The sequence below is a fragment of the Cyrtonyx montezumae genome, unplaced genomic scaffold (assembly GCF_038088225.1).
Source record: "Cyrtonyx montezumae isolate F1298 unplaced genomic scaffold, pur_monq_1.0 scaffold_24, whole genome shotgun sequence".
NCBI classification, from domain to species: Eukaryota; Metazoa; Chordata; class Aves; order Galliformes; family Odontophoridae; genus Cyrtonyx; species Cyrtonyx montezumae.
The window spans coordinates 2,881,613-2,905,461 of NW_027071981.1; the positions used below are offsets into that span (position 1 = coordinate 2,881,613).

Below are 23,849 nucleotides of genomic sequence, written 5' to 3' on the forward strand. Positions count from 1 at the left end.
TTCTTAGGTATTCCCTATGCAAAAGAACGTATGCTGAAGGGGCAGGGGGAAGCCTTAGAAGAACAATTCTCACTGACTAAAATTTTCATGCCAAGAAGGCTGAACTCAAAGCACTTGGTGCCAGAGAGGTGGTGGTGCTGCCTTCTCTGGAGATATTCAAGGCCTGTCTGGATGCATACCCATGCGACCTGCTGCAGGGCAGTTTCTTCAGCACGGGGCTGGACTTGATTTCTAGAGGTCCCTACGCTTTAGGAATAAGCACGCAACTTACCATCAGCTTTGTCAGATTTTTCCTGTTGAATAGTGAAGTCACACCACAAGGCCTGAAACCAAGCACAGCACAATGACATCTAAAGAACAGGATGATATAAAGAACAAGTGACAGAACGAGGGGAAACGGCCTTAAGTTGCACCAGGGTAAGTTTAGGTTGGATATCAGGAAGCACTTCTTTATAGAAAGGGATGTTAAGCACTGGAATAGGCTCCGCAGGATGGTGGCTGAGTCACCATCCCTGGATGTGTTTAAATACTGTTTGGATGTGGTGCTCAGGGATGTGATTTAACAGAGGGTTGTAAGAGTTAGGGCAGTGTGGTTAGGTCGAGGTTGGACTCGTTAGGAGTTAGAGCAGAATTGTTAGGTCTTGGCTGGACTCGATGGTCCTTTAGGTCTCTTCCAACCTGAGCGATTCTATGATTTTATATCACCACCGAAGTCAATCTTACTGCATTTCCCGTAACAGCCCCACCTGAAGGCACAGTCTGCACACACCACAGCCAACACGTACCTGCAGCACAGGGCTGTCAACGCTGAACGCCTTATAGGAAGCCGATGCCTCGCTCTTGCTCCCTTTGCTCCAGATGACTATGTTGCTGGCCACATACAGCTCCTCATCGTAGTCCACCTCCTCGCCAAAATCACTGACGCCTTTCCTCAGCTGCCAGTTTTCCTTCATAAAAGAAACACCACCAACAACACAGAAACAGGCGACTTCGTAAAGAGAAGGTGCGAGAGACGTGGCAGATGGGCTCAGCAAGCCACAGGCAGGATCTCCCGACCGTGTCCCCTCGCAGCCCTACCCGCTGCCGCTCGTGGATGGTGACCTCTCGGAGGGAGCCCACCAGGCCAGCCGCCCCGTCGGACGAGCAGAGCTCGGAAGCGGGCTGCAGCTCCCGCGGCTGCAGGTTGTGCGCGCCGGGATGGCGGCGGCAGTGCTCGCGGCCCCGGGGGACGAACTCCTGCAGGTCGCCGGCCGCAATCATTGTCGCCCTCTCTTCAGAGTGGTCCGACATGGGGCCCCGATATCCTCATTATTTCTGGGGCACACAGCCGGCGCGCAGCTCGGGCCCCGCTCCGATCGGGGGACCGCTGCACACAGAGTGCAAACGCGCGAGCGCCGGCGGCGGTGGCGGCAGCGGCGCTTTATAAGGGCGCGGCCATAGCGGCGTTCCCGCCCTGCTCCGCGCCGCGCCGCGCGGGGGCCGACGGGAGGCGGGATGGCGGCGGGCCGGAAGCGCCGTGTGAGGGGGTGGTCGCTCTGCCCCCAGGGATGCAAGGCTGTGGCCGGATAATCGCTTAGTTTGGAAAGGAACTCTCGTCGTTAAGCTAGCACTGCCAGCTCTACCGCTAAACCGTGCCCCGAAGCACACCTGTTTATCTTCTAAACGGCTCAGGGGCGGTGTTGCTGCTTCCCTGGTTCCGATGCTTCACAGCCCTCTCAGTGAAGTTATTTTTTTCCTAACGCGCAGCTTACATCTCAGGTGCGGCATGAAGCCGTCTCCTCTTGTTCTATTTCACAAAGCGTATGCAAGGAAAGAAAGTAGCCTGCATTTACAACAATAGAACGTAGGGTTTACTTTTTTGTGCGGTGCGGTTGTAAGTCAAGCAACGGAGCTTTCATGCACAGGTTCAGCTTCCAGAAGCTGATGTATTGATAGAAGTAGAAGATCCTGACTGATGGGGATGAATGTGTTCAGTTCCACAGCTGAGCCGCAGGTTCCAGTTAGGCTGGAGAATTAAGTTATTAACTACGAGATACCAGAACTACTTACTCCACTATCAATTATTGCAAAGGACCTTTAAGTAGGTATTATATTCCAGTAGTTGGGACCCCAGAATTAGATGTGAGACTGGAAACCTAACAAATGTTCCTTGTCAGATCGTGCCGTTGTTTTTTTCGTAGACCCATCTATTCCCTCTGTTTCCCCCTCCCCCCCCCCTTTTGTAATCAGAATGACTTTCTGAATTGCCATTTAAATTTGTGAATTATAGTAACACTGCAACAGAAAGATCAAAGCTGAATTATATGTTGTTCCCTGCTTCTAACATGCTGCTTTTAGAAGCCAGCGGTTGTAGGAGTTACCGAAAACATCCTATATGAAGGCCTGAGGCTACTGCAGATACAAGGTTCACATGACTCCATGGCACAATCCTATGAGATTATCCAAAACAAACTGCCACAGGAACTGTGATAGCTTTTTAAGGGAAGCTCTATCACTTAAAGGCCGCTTGTAGTTTGATACTGAGCACAACTTGTTAGCTCCTGGTTCAGCAATCTTTTTCTAAGTTGTTCATTTTGTTACGGTTCAGCCTGGGGACTGTTTTTGCCACCCCACTGCAGATGAGTAAGGGGGCAGAATTAGGACAAACGAAACCTAAAGCTGAATGCACAGCAAGGCTAGAAGCAGCGCGACAAATGAAACTCATCAGCAGAGGTTGTGTTACACGGGATTATTTCTAGTCCTAACTCTGGAATGCTGCCCCTAGGCTCACCCCTAGAAAGCCTGATTTTTCCTCATTCCCCTTTCAAACCCAATCAAAAGTGTCATGGTTTTGTGATTTTTGGTATTGGTATTCCACATCATAACATCATGTAGTGCATTAAGAGTTAAAGAGTTAATGCTCCAGCGCTGTGGATCATCGATAGTTATGGGTATACCTGTCTCAGAAGAGAAGAAGAACTACGTTCCCCAGAGGACTGTTTGTTGCTTTGTATTTTTACGTTTTGCTGCTCAGAGGGAAAGATAAAAACTTCAGGATTGACTCAGCAGCGGGTACTCACTAGCTAGTTTATCAGACACTCTCTCTTGCTCGTTTTATTTGATTTATTAGCTTTAATTCTAATTATATTGTATTATATTGTTATTTTGCTTTCTGATATCTTATTTAGTAAGTTAGCTTTCCTCCTCAGATCGTTGCCTCAGTTTTGTTTTGAGGCCCGTCTCCCTTTTCCCTTTTGCCTTTCCCCCTTCCCTGTTCCTGGGGCATGGGTCCGTGGGTCCATGGAACCAATTGTCACAGAACCGGGCCGAAGCAGCCCATAACCCTTTGACAGAAAGCCACATCAGTGAGCCCCATAACTGCTGGGCCAGAATCCTCGTCCCCCACAGACCCAGGTAGACACCATCCGCTGCTAGCAGGCCTGATGCCGTATCAGGGCCCCGTGATCAACAACCAACCAAACCGCTCCAATGGCTCCAGCCTCTTAACCGCATGTTGAGCAGGTGGCCATGTGTTTGCCTGAGCACTCAGTCTGGGTTGCTGCTGTCTTCCTGGCAATGGTTTTTGGCCGAGTGGATCAGACAGACCCTGCTCAGGAGAGGCAGAAGGTGCCCTGAGTCTAGTCCTTGGTGGCACCTGCAGCTCTCTGGCATTCATCCAACCCTCCGTGGGGCGGGAGAGTGTTGGAGCTTTCTAAGGATTTTGTTTTCCCCAGCCCCCAAGCCTTGTTAAGCCGTTCTCTGCTGATGCTCAGGAAGGGTCCTGGCATGGTGGTTAGAGCAAACCGTTTTCACAAACTGTCATGAGCACTTCAAGCATTGTGATATCACTGTGTTGCCTCGAAAAGAGCATCCTGGACTTAACGTAGTCTTGCTGAAGATCTTTTTGAAGCATTTGAAGGAGAGGTCCCAGGAGGTCTGATTTCACGTTCACCAGTGACTGGGAGAGAAAAGTGGAGTGCAGATGTTAGGAGAGTGTCAAGATCAGGAGGAGTTTGAAGCCAGTTCCAGAGAAACAAAAGGATGACGGGGACACAGGCAAAGCAAGATTCTTCTTTCATGTTTTACTTTCGGGCAGCTGGTTTTCTAAGGATGGCAAAGGAAATTTCAGAATCTGCACACAAGGAATAGTCCCATCTCTGAGACCTGGCCACTGAAGAGCAGAAGGTAAAGCTGCTTACACACTTCCATGTTGGTCTTCCTCTCTGTTTTCTTCTGATGTTCCCAGAGGAGATTCATTTCGGGCGTTCCTGAGGCCTTTGTCCTTGGCTTCTGCTAGCATTTCAGTTCTGGGAAAGAGGCAGAAGCATGCAAGAAATACCATTGCTCTTATTGTCACAGGGTGGTTCTCCATGTCAATAGTTCTGGGTATATCCGTCTCTGAAGATAGAGAAGAACAGCTATGTAGCCCAGAGGAGTTTCCGTTTCCGCTTTCCATTCTAGAGGGAAGAGAAACCTGTTAGCTAGTAATGAGACATGCTCTTTTTTCCCCTTGTGGCTGGTCTGCAGCGCGTCCTCCCTAGCTGTCTCACCTTCAGCATTAGAGTAAGGCCTTCCGTTTTTTTGGATGCTCTCTCATTTTATTTGATTTATTAGCGTCAATTCTAAATATACTGTATTATTTTGCTTTACTTTGCATTGCGATACCTTATTTAGTAAATTAGCTTTTCTCCTCAGATTGATTCCACTGTTCTGCTTTTTGGCCCATCTCCCTACCCTTTCCCTTTTCCCCTTTTCGCTTTCCCAGAGAATGGGTCTGTGTGTCCCCCCACCCCATTTATCACGGAACCGAGCCAAACCGGACCGTAAACACTTGACAGCGCAGCCGTTTTCACCTCTCTAGCTTCCCTTGCAAGGAAGCCAGAGGCCCTGCACTGAGAACTAAATGTCTAACAAAATACCTGAAAGCAGTGACCACAGCAACAAATGAACGCAGTGTGGATGACAGAAACGGCCCACCAGTTTACTGGACTAAAGAGGCTGGGATCGCACCTCTGTCTCATTTCTTTTCGGCCTGTTTCTCAATGCTATCTTCCAGACTGTGTGAATGGTCTGTAACCTTCTGCAGTGGTCAGGGGGTAGTAGTGGAGAATCAGCTCTTGCAGGTCCTGATTTGCCACTTTAAGCTTCTGTGACTCATAGCGTTCCAGCTCCAGCTGTGCAGAAAGTTTGAGCACCTGTACACAACAGAAAAAAAAAAATCCCTTAATCAGATCACTGTGAAACGTCCCCCTTCCGGGGAACTCATTCTGATGCGTTGATGGAGGTCCCAAACTGTAATCCACAGGGTCTGTGGATTTCCTTGTGCCAAGGAAAAGGCATGTGGTTTTTCTAAAGCAAGCATGACTTTCTAAGCCTTGCTGAGAAGACTGCTGCAGTCTCCAGCCTTCCCTCCTTTCCAGAACGGTTCCACTAACAGGGCACGAAGATCTCATTTTTGGGCCAAGAACTTGCAAAAAATAGAGCAGCTGAACTCTGAAGCACTTTGTGAGGGCGTGCCTTGTGATGGTACAGAAGGGCCACAGCACAGGGAAGGGCATCAGAACAGCAGCGAGTCTCAAAGGAGGACAAGCTGCTGCGTTCTTACTTCCCTGGATGCTGCTCCCAACCCACTGCTGTGCCCCTCAACCTGAAAATGAGCTCCGAGAAGCTGCCTTTGTTCTGTGAGGTGAAAGGGGACGAGGCAAGGAGAGTAAAGTGCTGTAGAGCCCGAGCAAGAGCTTCCACTGCTGCTTTGCAGGACGGGATTGCCTCTTTCTTGTCATCGAAAGCAGCTGGTTTTGTTGAAGTTTCAGATTAGATCATGCTCTGATCAATCTGCCAATCTGTCCTGCCCGAGTTTTCCGATTATTTCTTCTCTTGCATTATTTACGGGAAGAAAACAGCTTAACCTATGCCCACATACTCACGGGCGTTGCATACCTTGGCATTAGCCTTGTTCAAGCCTTCTTGCATTTTCAAGAGGTCGTTCTCCAGGTAATGGCAGTAATCTTGAGAATACCTCATAGGTCTTTCTGCGATCAACTGCTTTTTGAAAGTATCGGCAAGTTTCTCTTGCATTTTTTCTTGACTCTGCCCTTTGTTCTGCATCAATGGGGAACACGTTGCCACTGCAGCCTCCAAATTACTCTTGAGAACATCCACCGTCACACGCAGCCCCTCAATTTCCCTTTTTTGCAGCAGCGACTTTGATTGTTCCAACTCCAGCTCTGCAGAAAGGTCACGCACCTGGACGTAGTGGAAAAACAACACAGTCCTGTATTTATTCTCAGCTTATTCCTTCTCCTGTGCTATTGGGAGGAAATGAGCAGCTTCACCAACATTAATGCATTCACAGATATTACATACCATGACATTAACCTTGTCCAAGTCCTCTTGCAATGTGCAGGTATTTTTCTTCAGCGAGTCGCATAAGTCGGCAGAAGCTTTCAGGGAAATATCTGCAACCCGCTGCTTTCTGACAGCCTCAGCAAGATCTTGTTGCAGCTGTCTCACTGTTCTCTAGCGAAAGAACGGTGCAAGAGTGTCAAGAAAAAGGTAAGAAACCAAAGGCTGCCTTGTTATTTTGGCTTACCAGTTCCTACATCTAGATCAGTTTTCTGAGTGATCTACAAAGGGAAGAAAAGTGATAGAGGAGAACTGCCCGATCCTCGCTGGGCTGTGGAACTGGGAAACGCCACTTGGCAAATGACAGCCGAAAAAGAACAAGCCAGAGCCAACCCGAGGGATGGCTTCCCAGGCACGTAGCTCACAGCTGGTAAAATCTAGAGCTGCCAGGTGACTTTGGGAGCTGCGCTACTTCTGTGTCCAGCTGACCTTTTTCTTCCTCTTTGTCTGTCTCCCATTCAAAGACATCACGCACCGCTCTTACCTGGTTGGCCGTCTGTGCATCTTCCAGCTGCTGACGGAGTGAAAGGATTTCACTTTGGAGCCGGGCCACTTCTTCCGGCAGAGCTTCCATCCCTGCAGATTCGTCTCTTAGGTAAACTTTTGCATGGTGTATTGCACAACATTCCTTTGGCTGCCTCTTGGCCTGGGAATGTGCTTTTTCTGCCATTTCTAAAACAAATGTCTTTTCGTTGATCATTTCGTCATTTTTCTCCCACTGTCTCTCTTGCCTTCTGGCTTTTCTTTTGGTAGAGTTCTGGGGCTGAGACACGGTATTCCTGAATTTTTGCAAATCAGAGATGCACCCATCAAGGGTTTTCGTCAAGGAAAGACATTGCTCAAATTGTCTCTCAGACCTCTGCTCAGCAATGCTTAATGAGCTTGTTTGACTATCAGAGGACATGGGGGGCGGCATGAATGTGGCAGATATTTCTGCCTTTACTCCATTTCTGGTGGAGAGACTGCGTGGGGCAGAAGTTGCCGCCGCTCCTCCACCTGCACTTTCTTCTGCCTGTTCAAAATTAAGGAGTAGAAATTGTCAGCACAGTGGAGAAACAACACAGTCTTGTATTTGTTCTCAGCTTATTCTTTCTCTTGTGCTACTGGAAGGAAATGAGCAGCATCACCAACATTAATGCATTCACAGATGTTGCATACCTTGTCATTAGCCTTGTCCAAGTCCTCTTGCAATGTGCAGCTATTTTTCTTCAGCGAGTCGCACAAGTGGGCAGAAGCTTTCAGGGAACTATCTGCAACCCGCTGCTTTCTGACAGCCTCAGCAAGATCTTGTTGTAGCTGTCTCACTGTTCTCTAGCGAAAGAACAGTGCAAGAGTGTCAAGAAAAAGGTAAGAAACCAAAGGCTGCCTTGTTATTTTGGCTTACCAGTTCCTACACCTAGATCAGTTTTCTGAGTGATCTACAAAGGGAAGAAAAGTGATAGAGGAGAACTGCCCGATCCTCGCTGGGCTGTGGAACTGGGAAACGCCACTTGGCAAATGACAGCCGAAAAAGAACAAGCCAGAGCCAACCCGAGGGATCCCAGGTACGTAGCTCACAGCTGGTAAAACCTAGAGTTGCCATGTGACTTCGGGAGCTGCGCTACTTCTGTGTCCAGCTGACCTTTTTCTTCCCCTTTGTCTGTCTCCCATTCAAAGACATCACGCACCGCTCTTACCTGGTTGGCCGTCTGTGCATCTTCCAGCTGCCGACGGAGTGAAAGGATTTCACTTTGGAGCCGGGCCACTTCTTCCGGCAGAGCTTCCATCCCTGCAGATTCATCTCTTAGGTAAACTTTTGCAGGGTGTGTTGCACAACATTCCTTTGGCTGCCTATGAGCCTGGGAATGTGCTTTTTCTGCCGTTTCTAAAACAAATGTCTTTTCGTTGATCATTTCGTCATTTTTCTCCTGCTGTCTCTCTCGCCTTCTGGCTTTTATTTCGGGAGTGCTCTGGGGCTGAGACATGGTATTCCTGAATTTTTGCAAATCAGAGATGCACCCATCAAGGGTTTTCATCAAGGAAAGACATTGCTCAAATTGTCCCTCAGACCTCTGCTCAGCAATGCTTAATGAGCTTGTTTGACTATCAGAGGACATGGGGGGCGGCATGAATGTGGCAGATATTTCTGCCTTTACTCCATTTCTGGTGGAGAGACTGCGTGGGGCAGAAGTTGCCGCCGCTCCTCCACCTGCACTTTCTTCTGCCTGTTCAAAATTAAGGAATAGAAATTGTCAGCACAGTGGAGAAACAACACAGTCTTGTATTTGTTCTCAGCTTATTCTTTCTCTTGTGCTACTGGGAGGAAATGAGCGGCTTCACCTACATTAATGCATTCACAGATGTTGCATACCTTGTCATTAGCCTTGTCCAAGTCCTCTTGCAATGTGCAGCTATTTTTCTTCATCGAGTCGCACAAGTGGGCAGAAGCTTTAAGGGAACTATCTGCAACCCGCTGCTTTCTGACAGCCTCAGCAAGATCTTGTTGCAGCTGTCTCACTGTTCTCTAGTGAAAGAACGGTGCAAGAGTGTCAAGAAAAAGGTAAGAAACCAAAGTCTGCCTTGTTATTTTGGCTTACCAGTTCCTACACCTAGATCAGTTTTCTGAGTGATCTACAAAGGGAAGAAAAGTGATAGAGGAGAACTGCCCGATCCTCGCTGGGCTGTGGAACTGGGAAACGCCGCTTGGCAAATGACAGCCGAAAAAGAACAAGCCAGAGCCAACCCGAGGGATGGCCTCACAGGTACGTAGCTCACAGCTGGTAAAATCTAGAGCTACCATGTGACTTTGGGAGCTGCGCTACTTCTGTGTCCAGCTGACCTTTTTCTTCCTCTTTGTCTGTCTCCCATTCAAAGACATCACGCACCGCTCTTACCTGGTTGGCCTTCTGTGAATCTTCCAGCTGCCGATGTTGGGAAAGGATTTCACTTTGGAGCCGGGCCACTTCTTCCGGCAGAGCTTCCATCCCTGCAGATTCATCTCTTAGGTAAACTTTTGCAGGGTGTGTTGCACGACATTCCTTTGGCTGCCTCTTGGCCTGGGAGTGTGGTTTTTCTGCTGTTTCTAAAACCAACATCTCTTCGTTTTGCATTTCTCCATTTTTCTCCCACTGTCTCAGTCGCCTTCTGACTTTTCTTTTGGTAGAGTTCTGGGGCTGAGACAAGTTCTTCCTGAGTTTTTGCAAATCAGAGAAGTCTTCAGGAAAGATAACATGCAAGGAAGGACATTGCTCAAATCGACTGTCAGACCTCTGCTCAGCAATGCGAACTGTGCTTTGATGATTTTCAGAGGTCACGGGGAGCCAGGATGGAGCAGATGTTTCTGCTGTTACTCCATTTCTGCTGGAGAGACTGTGTGGGGCAGAAGTTGCCGCCTCTCCTCCACCTGCACTTTCTTCTGCCTGTTCAAAGTTAAAGAATACATATTGTCAATGCTCAAGCTAATCAGCTCAAGCATTTTATAAAACCAGAAGAAGACTGTTACCTGCTCAATTTTAGATTTCAGAGGAGCTTCTCCCCAATGTTCCTGCAGTGAGTAGTGCACAGGATGCGTGCGAGCACTCCACCTAGGAAGATAGAAGGCACGTTCAGTGGCACACACTGACTATTGCACTCCTATCGGCCCTTTCTTGGCCACCTATTCCTGACTGACAGCAAATGGGAGAGAGCTGCACATGCTGGCTAGTTGTTTCTTAAGTGTTGTTTTCCTGATTGCTATGGTTTATCAGCAAGCTCTTCCTCAAAGCAAGAACGCTATGAAAGACACAGCACACTATGTGTAGGGAGGCTGAATTTGCTTGTGGGCCAAGCTGCCATCATCAAAACGCGTGCTGATTTTGCCAGGCTTTTAAGCACACCCAATGCTCTTGAGAACAGAAACCAGCAGGCACAGACCTTCTCCATGTCCTCCTCCTCAATGTCCATATCAACTTCCGGATCCTCTCCATGATCCCTTGGGTCTGGGCTCAAGCACCAGCACCACCAGCGCCACCACCAGCACCAACTGGCACAAGCAGGCACTGTGCTTGTGAGGCCTGTGCTAACGCCCATATCGGTTGAGTGGTTTATGACATCACAAAAGGCTTAGGGAGTTTTGGTCACGTGACCAGGGCTAGCGGTGCCTGTGTTCCCTTCGTATGGCAGTTGGGGCAGAGGGAGCGGCTCACGTGTTCATATGTACTTAGCTGGGCAACGTGGCCAAAGGAAGAAACCCCTCACACACCTGCAGGAGCACGGGGTGCCCAAGGCCACTGCTCCAAATCTCCTGTGTAGCCTTCACGCAGAGCCCATCCATTCCCTGTGGTGTGTCTTCATGTCTTCTCTGTTATCCTCCGTGCAAGCACTGAGTTGCCCCGGTCCTCTTAGTTCCCACATGCATCCCCTTCAAGTCGATTCCGCAGCATGCCTCTTTCCTCCCTTTCCCCTTTTGAGATGATTGGAATCCCTGTTACGCCCTGTTCACAGATGGATCGTGTCGCATTGTGGGTAAGCACCGCAGATGGAAATCTGCTGTGTGGAGCCCCACACGACGAGTTGCAGAGGCCACTGAAGGAGAAGGAGAATCAAGTCAATTTACAGAGGTAAAGTCTGTCCAGCTGGCCTTAGATATTGCTGAACGAGAGAGGTGGCCAGTGCTTTATCTTTACACTGACTCATGGACTGTGGCAAATGCTTTATGGGGGTGGTTACAGCAGTGGGAACAAAATAGTTGGCAACGGAGGGGTAAACCTATTTGGACTGCTGAACTGTGGAAAAAACATTGCTGCCTGTCATGCTCCAATATAAAGGAGGGCGACAAAGGTTCTTAGATTATGTATATACCCAGCGTGAGATTAAGAAACAACGGTTCAGATGTTGGTCCAACCAGTTTATTACCAATACTGACAGGGAGATGGGGAAGGCGGACACTGTTAGGGTGATGGGGAAGGGAAGGTGAGCGATAGAAAAGATAGGAAAGAAGCAAGGATTTGTACAACGCGGGGAAAGTCACCAGCCAGGATCCTAGGGGCGGTCCAGTTGCAAGTGGCTTCGACAGTCCGAGGCAGAAGAGCAGGGGCGGCAGAAGCGGGGAGAACAGCAGCAGCGACGGGCAGCCCTGAGCAGCAAGCAGCCGTCCTGGAGAAGCGGCACCGGGTCAGCACAGGAGAAGCAGCAAGGAAAAAGTCCAGGAACAGCATCAGTCAGCACCAGAGAAGCAGCGAACAGTGATCAGCTCGTGAGGGTTCAGATGGTAGAACACCTTGAAGGAGCGGCGAGGTCCAGGAGAAAGCAGCATGTCTCAGTCAGCAGGCCCAGGAGGGAGTTCAGCAGCAGGGAATCAGCTCTTGAGGTTTCCGATGGACCAACAAAGCCACAACTATCTCATGGTGGTCGATCCCTCTTTTATCCTTCATTTCTCTTGCCTACGTGGCAAATCCCGTGCTAGCCTGCCAGGCAAGCGTCTCCTGAGATGGCTATCTCCCCACGGAGATGAGTACCACACAAAAGAGTGTTCAGCGGCCATTGAGCTGCAGCTTATCTCTCTTTCGTTGCCCCAGGACATGCCCATCTGCTTGTCACTGTGCACCAGTATCCACCAGTGCCTCATATTTTTGTGGTTCTGATGTGCCAGGTCACTGAATCCACACAGTCCAATACACTCTATTATCCCTCTCCTTCCTCTGGCTGAGGGCAGGGCCCCTCTATTGGTTACCTGTAGTGACAGGAACAACTTCACTGGTAGTTGGTCTGTGCTGTAATTCTCTCACCCATGCTCGCAGTGCAGGGGTGGGTTTTTGATGCCATTCCTTCATATCTTCTCCGTTTTCACATAACTAACTCCACAGAGCTGCGTGTGACATGAAGTTAGTGAAGTGAGTGCTGTCATTTGCTTGAGCAGGATGGCGTTTGCTTCTGGTAGCTGCAATCATTTCAACCCTATCAATCAGTCAGGATACTTTCTCTAACATGTCTCCCATCTGTCCTTCTAACCTTGATATGGCTGAAATGGAAGCTTATGTGATGGTGGAAATTTTTGTTCAAAGTTTTGAAGTGTAAGAATCAGTTCAAAAACTGGGGGTTTTCTGTCTTGGTCCTCATATCTGTTGAACGTTGTCACTAGTGTACCGGCGTACCTTTCTGGTGCTGTTTTTGAAAGCTTCTGACATATTTCGGGTGTACTCCTTACTTTCTCCGGATCATGGGCCCGATCTTCAAGATCAAATGTGGCATCATACAGCATTTCCGCCACAGCCGTTTCTCTCAAATACTGGATGCCTTTCTTAATAGTTTTCCATCTTTTCACTTTAGGTGCCAGGTCACTCTTGTAGGGATACCTTTCCCTCACAGCTACTAACATTCGTTGCCAGAGGCTGGCGATTCCATCCATATACCTGCTGATCCCTCTGTCGATAGCCAGATCACAGGCAATGTTTCCTAGTTGGCGAGCTTCGTTACAGTCGAGGGACACGCTGTTGGCCCCGTTGTCCCAACACCGAAGCAACCAAGTGACAATACTCTTATCCGGATGTCGAATAAACTCCTTTCTTGAGCCTTGGATCTCAGACATTTTCATGGGTCGACAAAACATGGTAAATGACTCTCTCATCATCCTCATCATCACTATGTCCATGCCTCTCGCTTTTCTTTGTTGCCTTTCTTGGTGGTGGTGATGTTGAGGCCTCCCCCTCGCCTGTATCTTCCTCTTCTTTTGCCACCTCTTCTTTGCGTTCTAGGCATGAGGACACACGTTTCCATTTCTGGCCTTCCACCGGCGCAACTGACTTTGATACCGGTGCTTTCTTTGGCTGGTCACATGTGCCTGGGAGATTTTCCTCTTTGGTCTGAGCCTCAGTTTGGACACTCTCTCTCTCCAGAACAGTATATATACCTCGGTAAGCATAAGCCAAGCCCCAGATAAGCTGTTCCACCTCAGATCTTTCTGAGCCGCAACACCCATTACTCAGATACAGGCCTAGCTCCTCAGGATCCTGCAAGTGTTCAGGAGTAAAATCCCGTGGCACCGGGGGACCCCACGCTTCTAATTTCTTTCCTAAAACTCTCCACTTTCCCTGCCATTCAGCATTCTCTGTTTCTGGGAAAAGCTTCCTCCACATGGTGTAAAGTGCTATTATAAGGGATATATTCAAAAGGACTAATATCCCAAACGCTAACGTAGTCCCTAAGATGTAATCTTGAAAATTCATAAGGAACTGAGAGGAGAACCTGGACACCCATTCAAATATTGTTTCGTTTGTTAACATGGAATCGTTTGTTACATTAGCTGAGGTGTCCAGGTATCTGGCAGGTGCCTCCATCACAACTTTTAGTTTATCGTATAGGGACCAGACTCCATGAATCAGAATGACAAGCTTAACCAAGTTCCAGTACGTTTTGAGCATTAAAAGGGAAAAAGCAATGCAATACAATACCTGTAAAGGCAGTTTTAACAGAAACAGTAAAAACATTTTTTTTTTCTTTTACTCAAACAAGCTGGCAGCACCCAAAAAGTTTACAAATATCCCAGAAGAACTGGCAGTAAGCCTGGACTTCAAGGTCGTGTTTTGCCTTACAGGACCTGCAATATGCAATACAGATAAGCTTTCTAACAAAAGACAGTGATTCACTCTAAAAGTATGTCTCTGCCCAGCTAAGGCAGCTAGTCATGCCCCACGTTGGGCGCCATGTAAAAATTATATTATACATGTATATATTATAATAGTATAGGACTCTCGTGGAGTCTCTTTGTCCACCCCTGCAGGGACTGAGAGTCTGTCTTCAGGGCAGCCTTGAGAATACCACTGTAACGTTTGATAAGGCCTGCCCCCATTGGATTATATGGCAGGTGGAATCACCACTCAATATTATTTTCTTCTGCCCAGCATTGTATCATTGCACCCGTGAAATGACTTCCTTGGTCGCTCTCGATGACTTGTGGTGTCCCATAGGCAGCCATCAACCTTGTGAGTGCCTTTATAGTGTATGCCTGGTTGGCTTTTGGTACTGGATAGGCCTGCATTAGCCCACTCACAGTGTTGACACAGGTTAGGGCATATCTCGCCCCCTCAGACCGAGGGAGGGGCCCGATATAATAAACCTGCCACCTCTGTAGAGGATTGTGTCCTCTAGCAAGATGGGCTGTAGTTTCAGGCAATGACCTCGGTCTTATCTTAGAGCAAGCGTCATAGTCTCGGCATGCTTGAGCGATGCCTGATAGTTGTATGGGCAGTCCCCATGCTTTAGCAGCTGCCCACATGGTCTTCTGCCCAGCATGCCGCAGCTTTTGATGTAGCCAGTAAGCAATGTTCTCAGATGGCGAGTTCTCAACCCATCTAACTCGGTTGAGTGTGTCGGCTTCATCATTTCCTGGTGACTGTAGGGGTTGATGACCAGAAACATGGTAGATACGTACAGTTCCATGTTTAACTGCATTCCATATGTCTAACCACATATCTTTGCCCCAGATCAGCTGGGAGTGGATAGTCCAATCCTGGGTGGCCCACTGTGCGATCCAAAGAGTGAGCCCCCGATACACAGCCCAACTATCTGGCAAATATTCAGGATACCAACACTAGGCTCTTTGGTTATAACCATCCACACCGCCCGCAGCTCTGCCCACTGGCTGCTTTGACCATCCCCCTCTTCAAACCATATTGTGCCTGTGACAGGATGGTATGCTACTGCTCTCCACTTATTTGGGTTGCCCTTGCTGGACCCGTCCGTGTACCAGGCATCTTCAGGAATAGGATATTTTCCTTCCTGGATGGGACTCTTCCGTGGTGGAGCAACCAAAGTTTGTTTCGGTGCATCACTATGATACGTTACTGGGCCTAGAATCTTCTGGAGCTCTTCTTTCAACGGTGAGGAAGACAGACTACTCCTCTGACTGAGATAGGCGACCCATAGTGCCACCGTCTGTGCCTGAGCCACCCCTGTCTTAGGAAGGTGGGTCAGATCTCTTACCCACCCCTGAATTGGCAATATAGTCTTGACTATAACTTCGGCCGTTGGGGTTATTGGCTCTACCGCTTGTAATGCGGAATAGGCAGCCAATAACTGTTTTTCAATCATACTATATCTTTCCTCTGCTCCATGCCACACCTGAGACCAAAATCCAATGGAGGGGTCCAAACAGAACTTTGACGTTGCCACAGGCCCCAGCCAAAGCCATCTTGAGTTACGTGAACATCTAGCTCAGCTGGGAGGGTAAGATCAAATATACCCAATGCCTGGGCTTGTTTAACCGCCTGTTGAAAAGCATCCTGTTCTGTTCTCCCCCAATCCCATAACTGGCCCTTCTTTGTAAGTCTATATAAAGGTCTCAGCAGCTGTGCCAAATTAGGTAGAAAGGAACACCAATATCCCAATATACCTAGGAATTCCTGCAGCTGTTTTGGTGTTGTAGGGACTGGGAATGCCTGAACCTTATCTACGATGGCATTAGGTAATACTTTGGTCTTTCCAGACCAGACTACCCCTAGAAATTTTAATGACAGTCCTGGACCTTGCACTTTTTGAGGATTGATAGCCCATCCCCTTTCACCTAGGTAGGCAGTTAACGAATCTGCTGCCTCCCCTACTGCTTACAGTGAGTCGGATGTTAACAGGAGGTCATCAATATAGTGGTATAGGTTCACATTGTTTGGTTTTCTCCAATCAGCCAGGTCACATGCCACCAAATAATGACAGTATGTTGGTGAGTGCATGGACCCCTGTGGCAAGACCTGAAAGATCCACTGCCTGCCTCCCCACGTAAATGCAAATTGATCCTGCGATTCTTTAGCACTAGGTATGCTAAAAAACGCATTTGCTAAATCCAGGACACAATGGTAGGTTTTAATTTCCCTACTAAGAGTGTCCATTAAGGAGGCAATATTGGGTACAGACGCATGGATGGGCGGCGTGATCTTATTTAGTTCCCTATAATCCACCGTCATTCTCCATGTTCCATCCGACTTCCGTACTGGCCATATGGGGGAATTATATGGGCTGTGTGCAGGTCTTATAGTACCTACTTTCTCTAATTCCTGCACCGTCTTTGATATTTCTTCTTGCCCACCCGGGAGTCTATACTGTCTTACATTAGTAGTCCGGCGTGGTTTCAGCAAACAAATGGGCTCATGTTTCGCATGGCTCCTCAATATTGTCCTTATTGCCTGGATACTAATGTACCTCTGCTGTAGTCTGAACTCTCCCCACAGTCGTCTGGAGAGCCAGACCCCATAGAATGTCTATGCCCAGGATGTATTCTGGAATTGGGGCAATCGACACCTTACACACCTGGGGCGGGAGACGCCCAACCCCCAATTTCAACCATGTTTGGGTGACTGGAATAGTCTGTCCCCCAAAGCCACCAATCATCACTCTATTACCCTTAAATTTTGTTGGGTCTCCATATATAATTGACGCTTCTGCGCCGGTATCCACTAGAGCCATCGCCTTCTGCACATTTGTCTTAGACTAGAGTATTGTCAGTTCTACATAGGGCCTCCGGTCACATCTGGAGGCCCTATGGGGACCAGTGTTCTTCGTTAATCCATGAACTTTGCCAGATCCAAATCTTTTGCCACAGGTGGCTCAGGCACTGTGGCCTGTGACACCTGCAGATGTTTTTTTCTTCTGTTTGGTATTATGAAATCGGCCAGAATCCAGGTTGTTGTTGGTGTTCCTTGTATAATTTGTACTCCCGATTTTCTGAGAGCACTCTGAAATTTTTGATCATTTTTAAGCTGTTTCCACAGCTGTAACAAAACATGGTTGGGTTGCCCATCAATTTTGGTAAATGCAACCCCAGCCCGTAGGAGGTCATTAAACATGGTCCTTCGGGATACCCATACGGGGCCTGATCGGGGTATCTGTGGAGCAGGCTTTCTAGTTTTAATGGGGAAGGCCTCAGCTTCTTCCACTATACAGACATTGTGCTTGGTTCTTATGCGCTCTGTTTCTCCTAAATCTGCCACCAACTGGGCTGCCTGCTGTACGATGGCTTCCGAGGCCACCAATGGATTTAATATGGAAACTAATGTCCCATAAAGGTGAGAGGGGGCCTGCTGTAATATTAAATCTTGCATGCCCGCTGTAAATTTCTCTGTATCGGGGCTTTCAAAAGTGTCTGCGTACATGGCCTCCCTCACACCTAGTTCTCTGATGTATGTCTGGAGGTCCTCCATAGAGGACCACAAACCGGTATTGAGAGGAATATCGGTTTTGTTAGGCAGCATGCTGCCATCAACCAATCTATAATAGAATGGTTTTCATCGTTGTAGTGGACGGCTGCATATAACCTTTGTCTCAAGGCTGGGTTTATTGTTATGGATGCTATTTTTGACATTTCTGTCCCATTCACTAAAACAATTTCAGCTCCTGCATCCCATAACCTTAGAAGCCATGATGGTATGCTTTCCCTTGGTTTTTGATGGAACCATTGTACTAAATCCATCAACTCATTAGCTGTATACGGACGAGCGGTCACATGGAGGCAGGTTTCAGCAGGGGGCCATTGGTCAGGAGGCACTCCTGCTGGTCTATCTTGTACCTTTTTTGTTTTTTGCGTTATAATAGGCTGAATCTCAAACAGGTCCATCATAGATGGAGTTTTGAGATCTGCCTTAGAGATCTTTTTTCCTGTCATATCTAAGTCTGCCTCCTCTGATTTTTGGATGTCCTCTACCAATATACTCCGTATTTGTCTTGTGGGGACATTTAGGCCAGGCTTTTTGGTTGTTAATGTGCCCAGCTGTTGCTCAAGTTTCTCAATACGCTCTCTTAATAATTGATTTTCAGTTTCCATGTTAACATTTGCAGTATCTAATTTAAGTATGGCCATTACTAAAGGCCAGGCTACTGCAGAGGCGGCTAGCCGCCGCTCCTTGGTAATGAGTATGTCCTTATCTAATCCAAGAAAGTAGTCAGTCAAATAAGATGGGGAGGGAGAGGCAGTCCCTGGAACCCACACGGGTCCCCATTTCTCAATAATGGATGCCAACCCATAGTAGGGTGACCCCATGAACCCTGGAATTAGACCAGGGATTGTCTGTTCTAGGGGGGTAACATTCTCCCCCCTGGCCCATTTAAGCATATTCCAAATAAAGGACATATATAGTAAGTATGGATGATTATCACCAGAGCTGCCTGATGATAATAAAATATACTACATTACTCACAAGGGTGGTACTTCACAACAAAACAGTAGAGAAGACAGTATATTTTGAGTAGATCGATATAGATGGGATACAAATAATACAAAAGAGAGAATGGCTCACCTTCAGGATGTCAAGGCTTGCAGGGGACACCACATAGGAGGGATATCCAAAAAGAGACCCTTCCCTGGTGGTGGTCAGCCCTTAAATGGGGTTTGGGAGAGGTGGAGCCAGGCTCCACCCCTTCCAATCACACAGGTATATCACCTCCACCTGTGGCCCCATGGCTGACTCGGTGCTCACCTCGGGTGACCAATCAGTGGTTCAGGCCGTGATTCAGCAGTTCCCATACACTGCTGCAGTCTCCAGCCTTCCCTCCTTTCCAGAACGGTTCCACTAACAGGGCACGAAGATCTCATTTTTGGGTCAAGAACTTGCAAAAAATAGAGCAGCTGAACTCTGAAGCACTTTGTGAGGGCGTGCCTTGTGATGGTACAGAAGGGCCACAGCACAGGGAAGGGCATCAGAACAGCAGTGAGTCTCAAAGGAGGACAAGCTGCTGCGTTCTTACTTCCCTGGATGCTGCTCCCAACCCACTGCTGTGCCCCTCAACCTGAAAATGAGCTCCGAGAAGCTGCCTTTGTTCTGTGAGGTGAAAGGGGACGAGGCAAGGAGAGTAAAGTACTGTAGAGCCCGAGCAAGAGCTTCCACTGCTGCTTTGCAGGACGGGATTGCCTCTTTCTTGTCATCGAAAGCAGCTAGTTTTGTTGAAGTTTCAGATTAGATCATGCTCTGATCAATCTGCCAATCTGTCCTGCCCGAGTTTTCCGATTATTTCTTCTCTTGCATTATTTACGGGAAGAAAACAGTTTAACCTATGTCCACATACTCATGGGCGTTGCATACCTTGGCATTAGCCTTGTTCAAGCCTTCTTGCATTTTCAAGAGGTCGTTCTCCAGGTAATGGCAGTAATCTTGAGAATACCTCATAGGTCTTTCTGCGATCAACTGCTTTTTGAAAGTATCGGCAAGTTTCTCTTGCATTTTTTCTTGACTCTGCCCTTTGTTCTGCATCGATGGGGAACACGTTTCCACTGCAGCCTCCAAATTACTCTTGAGAACATCCACCGTCACACGCAGCCCCTCAATTGCCCTTTTTTGCAGCAGCGACATTGATTGTTCCAACTCCAGCTCTGCAGAAAGGTCACGCACCTGGACGTAGTGGAAAAACAACACAGTCCTGTATTTATTCTCAGCTTATTCCTTCTCCTGTGCTATTGGGAGGAAATGAGCGGCTTCACCAACATTAATGCATTCACAGATGTTGCATACCTTGGCATTAACCTTGTCCAAGTCCTCTTGCAATGTGCAGGTATTTTTCTTCAGCGAGTCGCATAAGTCGGCAGAAGCTTTCAGGGAACTATCTGCAACCCGCTGCTTTCCGACAGCCTCAGCAAGATCTTGTTGCAGCTGTCTCACTGTTCTCTAGCGAAAGAACGGTGCAAGAGTGTCAAGAAAAGGAAACCAAAGGCTGCCTTGTTATTTTGGCTTACCAGTTCCTACATGTAGATGAGTTTTCTGAGTGATCTACAAAGGGAAGAAAAGTGATAGAGGAGAACTGACTGAGAAAATGCCACTTGGCAAATGACAGCCGAAAAAGAACAAGCCAGAGCCAACCCGAGGGATGGCTTCCCAGGCACGTAGCTCACAGCTGGTAAAATCTAGAGCTGCCAGGTGACTTTGGGAGCTGCGCTACTTCTGTGTCCAGCTGACCTTTTTCTTCCCCTTTGTCTGTCTCCCATTCAAAGACATCACGCACCGCTCTTACCTGGTTGGCCATCTGTGCATCTTCCAGCTGCCGACGGAGTGAAAGGATTTTACTTTGGAGCCGGGCCACTTGTTCCGGCAGAGCTTCCATCCCTGCAGATTCATCTCTTAGGTAAGCTTTTGCATGGTGTGTTGCACGACATTCCTTTGGCTGCCTCTTGGCCTGGGAGTGTGCTTTTTCTGCTGTTTTTAAAGCAAAAGTCTTTTCCTTGAGCATTTCTCCATTTTTCTCCTGCTGTCTCTCTCGCCTTCTTGCTTTTCTTTCGGGAGTGCTCTGGGGCTGAGACATGGTATTCCTGAATTTTTGCAAATCAGAGATGCACCCATCAAGGGTTTTCATCAAGGAAAGACATTGCTCAAATTGTCCCTCTGGCCTCTGCTTAGCAATGCTTGATGAGCTTGTTTGACTATCAGAGGACATGGGCGGCATGAATGTGGCAGATATTTCTGCCTTTACTCCATTTCTGGTGGAGAGACTGCGTGGGGCAGAAGTTGCCGCCGCTCCTCCACCTGCACTTTCTTCTGCCTGTTCAAAATTAAGGAGTAGAAATTGTCAGCACAGTGGAAAAACAACACAGACTTGTATTTGATCTCAGCTTATTCTTTCTCTTGTGCTACTGGGAGGAAATGAGCGGCTTCACCAACATTAATGCATTCACAGATGTTGCATACCATGACATTAACCTTGTCCAAGTCCCCTTGCAATGTGCAGCTATTTTTTTTCAGCGAGTCGCATAAGTGGGCAGAAGCTTTCAGGGAACTATCTGCAACCCGCTGCTTTCTGACAGCCTCAGCAAGATCTTGTTGCAGCTGTCTCACTGTTCTCTAGCGAAAGAACGGTGCAAGAGTGTCAAGAAAAAGGTAAGAAACCAAAGGCTGCCTTGTTATTTTGGCTTACCAGTTCCTACATCTAGATCAGTTTTCTGAGTGATCTACAAAGGGAAGAAAAGTGATAGAGGAGAACTGCCCGATCCTCGCTGGGCTGTGGAACTGGGAAACGCCGCTTGGCAAATGACAGCCGAAAAAGAACAAGCCAGAGCCAACCCGAGGGATGGCCTCCCAGGCACGTAGCTCACAGCTGGTAAAATCTAGAGCTGCCAGGTGACTTTGGGAGCTGCGCTACTTCTGTGTCCAGCTGACCTTTTTCTTCCCCTTTGTCTGTCTCCCATTCAAAGACATCACGCACCGCTCTTACCTGGTTGGCCTTCTGTGCATCTTCCAGCTGCCAACGGAGTGAAAGGATTTTACTTTGGAGCCGGGCCACTTGTTCCGGCAGAGCTTCCATCCCTGCAGATTCGTCTCTTAGGTAAGCTTTGGCAGGGTGTGTTGCACGACATTCCTTTGGCTGCCTCTTGGCCTGGGAGTGTGCTTTTTCTGCCGTTTCTAAAACAAATGTCTTTTCGTTGATCATTTCGTCATTTTTCTCCCCCTTTCTCTCTCGCCTTCTGGCTTTTCTTTCGGGAGTGCTCTGGGGCTGAGACATGGTATTCCTGAATTTTTGCAAATCAGAGATGCACCCATCAAGGGTTTTCATCAAGGAAAGACATTGCTCAAATTGTCTCTCAGACCTCTGCTCAGCAATGCTTAATGAGCTTGTTTGACTATCAGAGAACATGGGGGGCGGCATGAATGTGGCAGATATTTCTGCCTTTACTCCATTTCTGGTGGAGAGACTGCGTGGGGCAGAAGTTGCTGCCGCTCCTCCACCTGCACTTTCTTCTGCCTGTTCAAAATTAAGGAGTAGAAATTGTCAGCACAGTGGAGAAACAACACAGACTTGTATTTGTTCTCAGCTTATTCCTTCTCTTGTGCTACTGGGAGGAAATGAGCGGCTTCACCAACATTAATGCATTCACAGATGTTGCATACCATGACATTAACCTTGTCCAAGTCCTCTTGCAATGTGCAGCTATTTTTCTTCATCGAGTCGCACAAGTGGGCAGAAGCTTTCAGGGAACTATCTGCAACCCGCTGCTTTCTGACAGCCTCAGCAAGATCTTGTTGTAGCTGTCTCACTGTTCTCTAGCGAAAGAACGGTGCAAGAGTGTCAAGAAATAGGTAAGAAACCAAAGGCTGCCTTGTTATTTTGGCTTACCAGTTCCTATACCTAGATCAGTTTTCTGAGTGATCTACAAAGGGAAGAAAAGTGATAGAGGAGAACTGCCCGATCCTCGCTGGGCTGTGGAACTGGGAAACGCCACTTGGCAAATGACAGCCGAAAAAGAACAAGCCAGAGCCAACCCGAGGGATGGCCTCCCAGGTACTTAGCTCACAGCTGGTAAAATCTAGAGCTGCCAGGTGACTTTGGGAGCTGCGCTACTTCTGTGTCCAGCTGACCTTTTTCTTCCTCTTTGTCTGTCTCCCATTCAAAGACATCACGCACCGCTCTTACCTGGTTGGCCTTCTGTGCATCTTCCATCTGCTGACGGAGTGAAAGGATTTTACTTTGGAGCCGGGCCACTTGTTCTGGCAGAGCTTCCATCCCTGCAGAGTCATCTCTTAGGTAAACTTTTGCAGGGTTTTCCTTTGGCTGCCTCTGAGCCTGGGAGTGTGCTTTTTCTGCTGTTTCTAGAACCAACGTCTCTTCGTTTTGCATTTCTCCAATTTGATCCCACTGTCTCAGTCGCCTTCTGACTTTTGTTTTGGTAGAGTTCTGGGGCTGAGACAAGTTCTTCCTGAGTTTTTGCAAATCAGAGAAGTCTTCAGGAAAGATAACATGCAAGGAAGGACATTGCTCAAATTGTCCCTCAGACCTCTGCTCAGCAACACAAACTGTGCTTTGATGATTTTCAGAGGTCACGGGGAGCCAGGATGGAGCAGATGTTTCTGCTGTTACTCCATTTCTGCTGGAGAGACTGTGTGGGGCAGAAGTTGCCGCCTCTCCTCCACCTTCACTTTCTTCTGCCTGTTCAAAGTTAAAGAATACAGATTGTCAATGCTCAAGCTAATCAGCTCAAAAGAGGATGCAATGGCAAGCATTTTATAAAACCAGAAGAAGACTGTTACCTGCTCGATTTTAGATTTCAGAGGAGCTTCTCCCCAATGTTCCTGCACTGAGTAGTGCACAGGATGCGTGCGAGCACTCCACCTAGGAAGACAGAAGGCACGTTCAGTGGCACACACTGACTATTGCACTCCTATCGGCCCTTTCTTGGCCACCCATTCCTGACTGACAGCAAATGGGAGAGAGCTGCACATGCTGGCTAGTTGTTTCTTAAGTGTTGTTTTCCTGATTGCTATGGTTTATCAGCAAGCTCTTCCTCAAAGCAAGAACGCTATGAAAGACACAGCACACTATGTGTAGGGAGGCTGAATTTGCTTGTGGGCCAAGCTGCCATCATCAAAACGCGTGCTGATTTTGCCAGGCTTTTAAGCACACCCAATGCCCTTGAGAACAGAAACCAGCAGGCACAGACCTTCTTTCTCCGTGTCCTCCTCCTCAATGTCCACAGCAACTTCCGGATCCTATGGCTAACGCCCATATCGGTTGAGTGCTTTATGACATCACAAAAGGCTTAGGGAGTC

General features: G+C 48.0%; 1 protein-coding gene across 3 annotated transcripts in view; it reads right to left on the reverse strand.

The window, feature by feature from the left end:
- The window catches only part of ANAPC1 (anaphase promoting complex subunit 1), a 274,849-nt gene that overhangs the window by 35,853 nt on the left and 215,147 nt on the right, over window positions 1–23,849 (reverse strand). For 2 of the 3 annotated variants that reach the window (XM_065739489.1, XM_065739488.1), the window contains exons 1-3: window positions 1,078–1,359; window positions 786–947; window positions 272–323 (exon numbers count right to left, since the gene is read on the reverse strand). The exons of the other annotated variant lie outside the window; for it this stretch is intronic. In XM_065739489.1, the coding sequence (XP_065595561.1) occupies window positions 272–323; window positions 786–947; window positions 1,078–1,290 (427 nt within the window). In that variant the 5' untranslated portion in view covers window positions 1,291–1,359. Of the gene's footprint in view, window positions 1–271; window positions 324–785; window positions 948–1,077; window positions 1,360–23,849 lie in introns of those variants that run through there. 3 annotated transcript variants of the gene reach the window in all.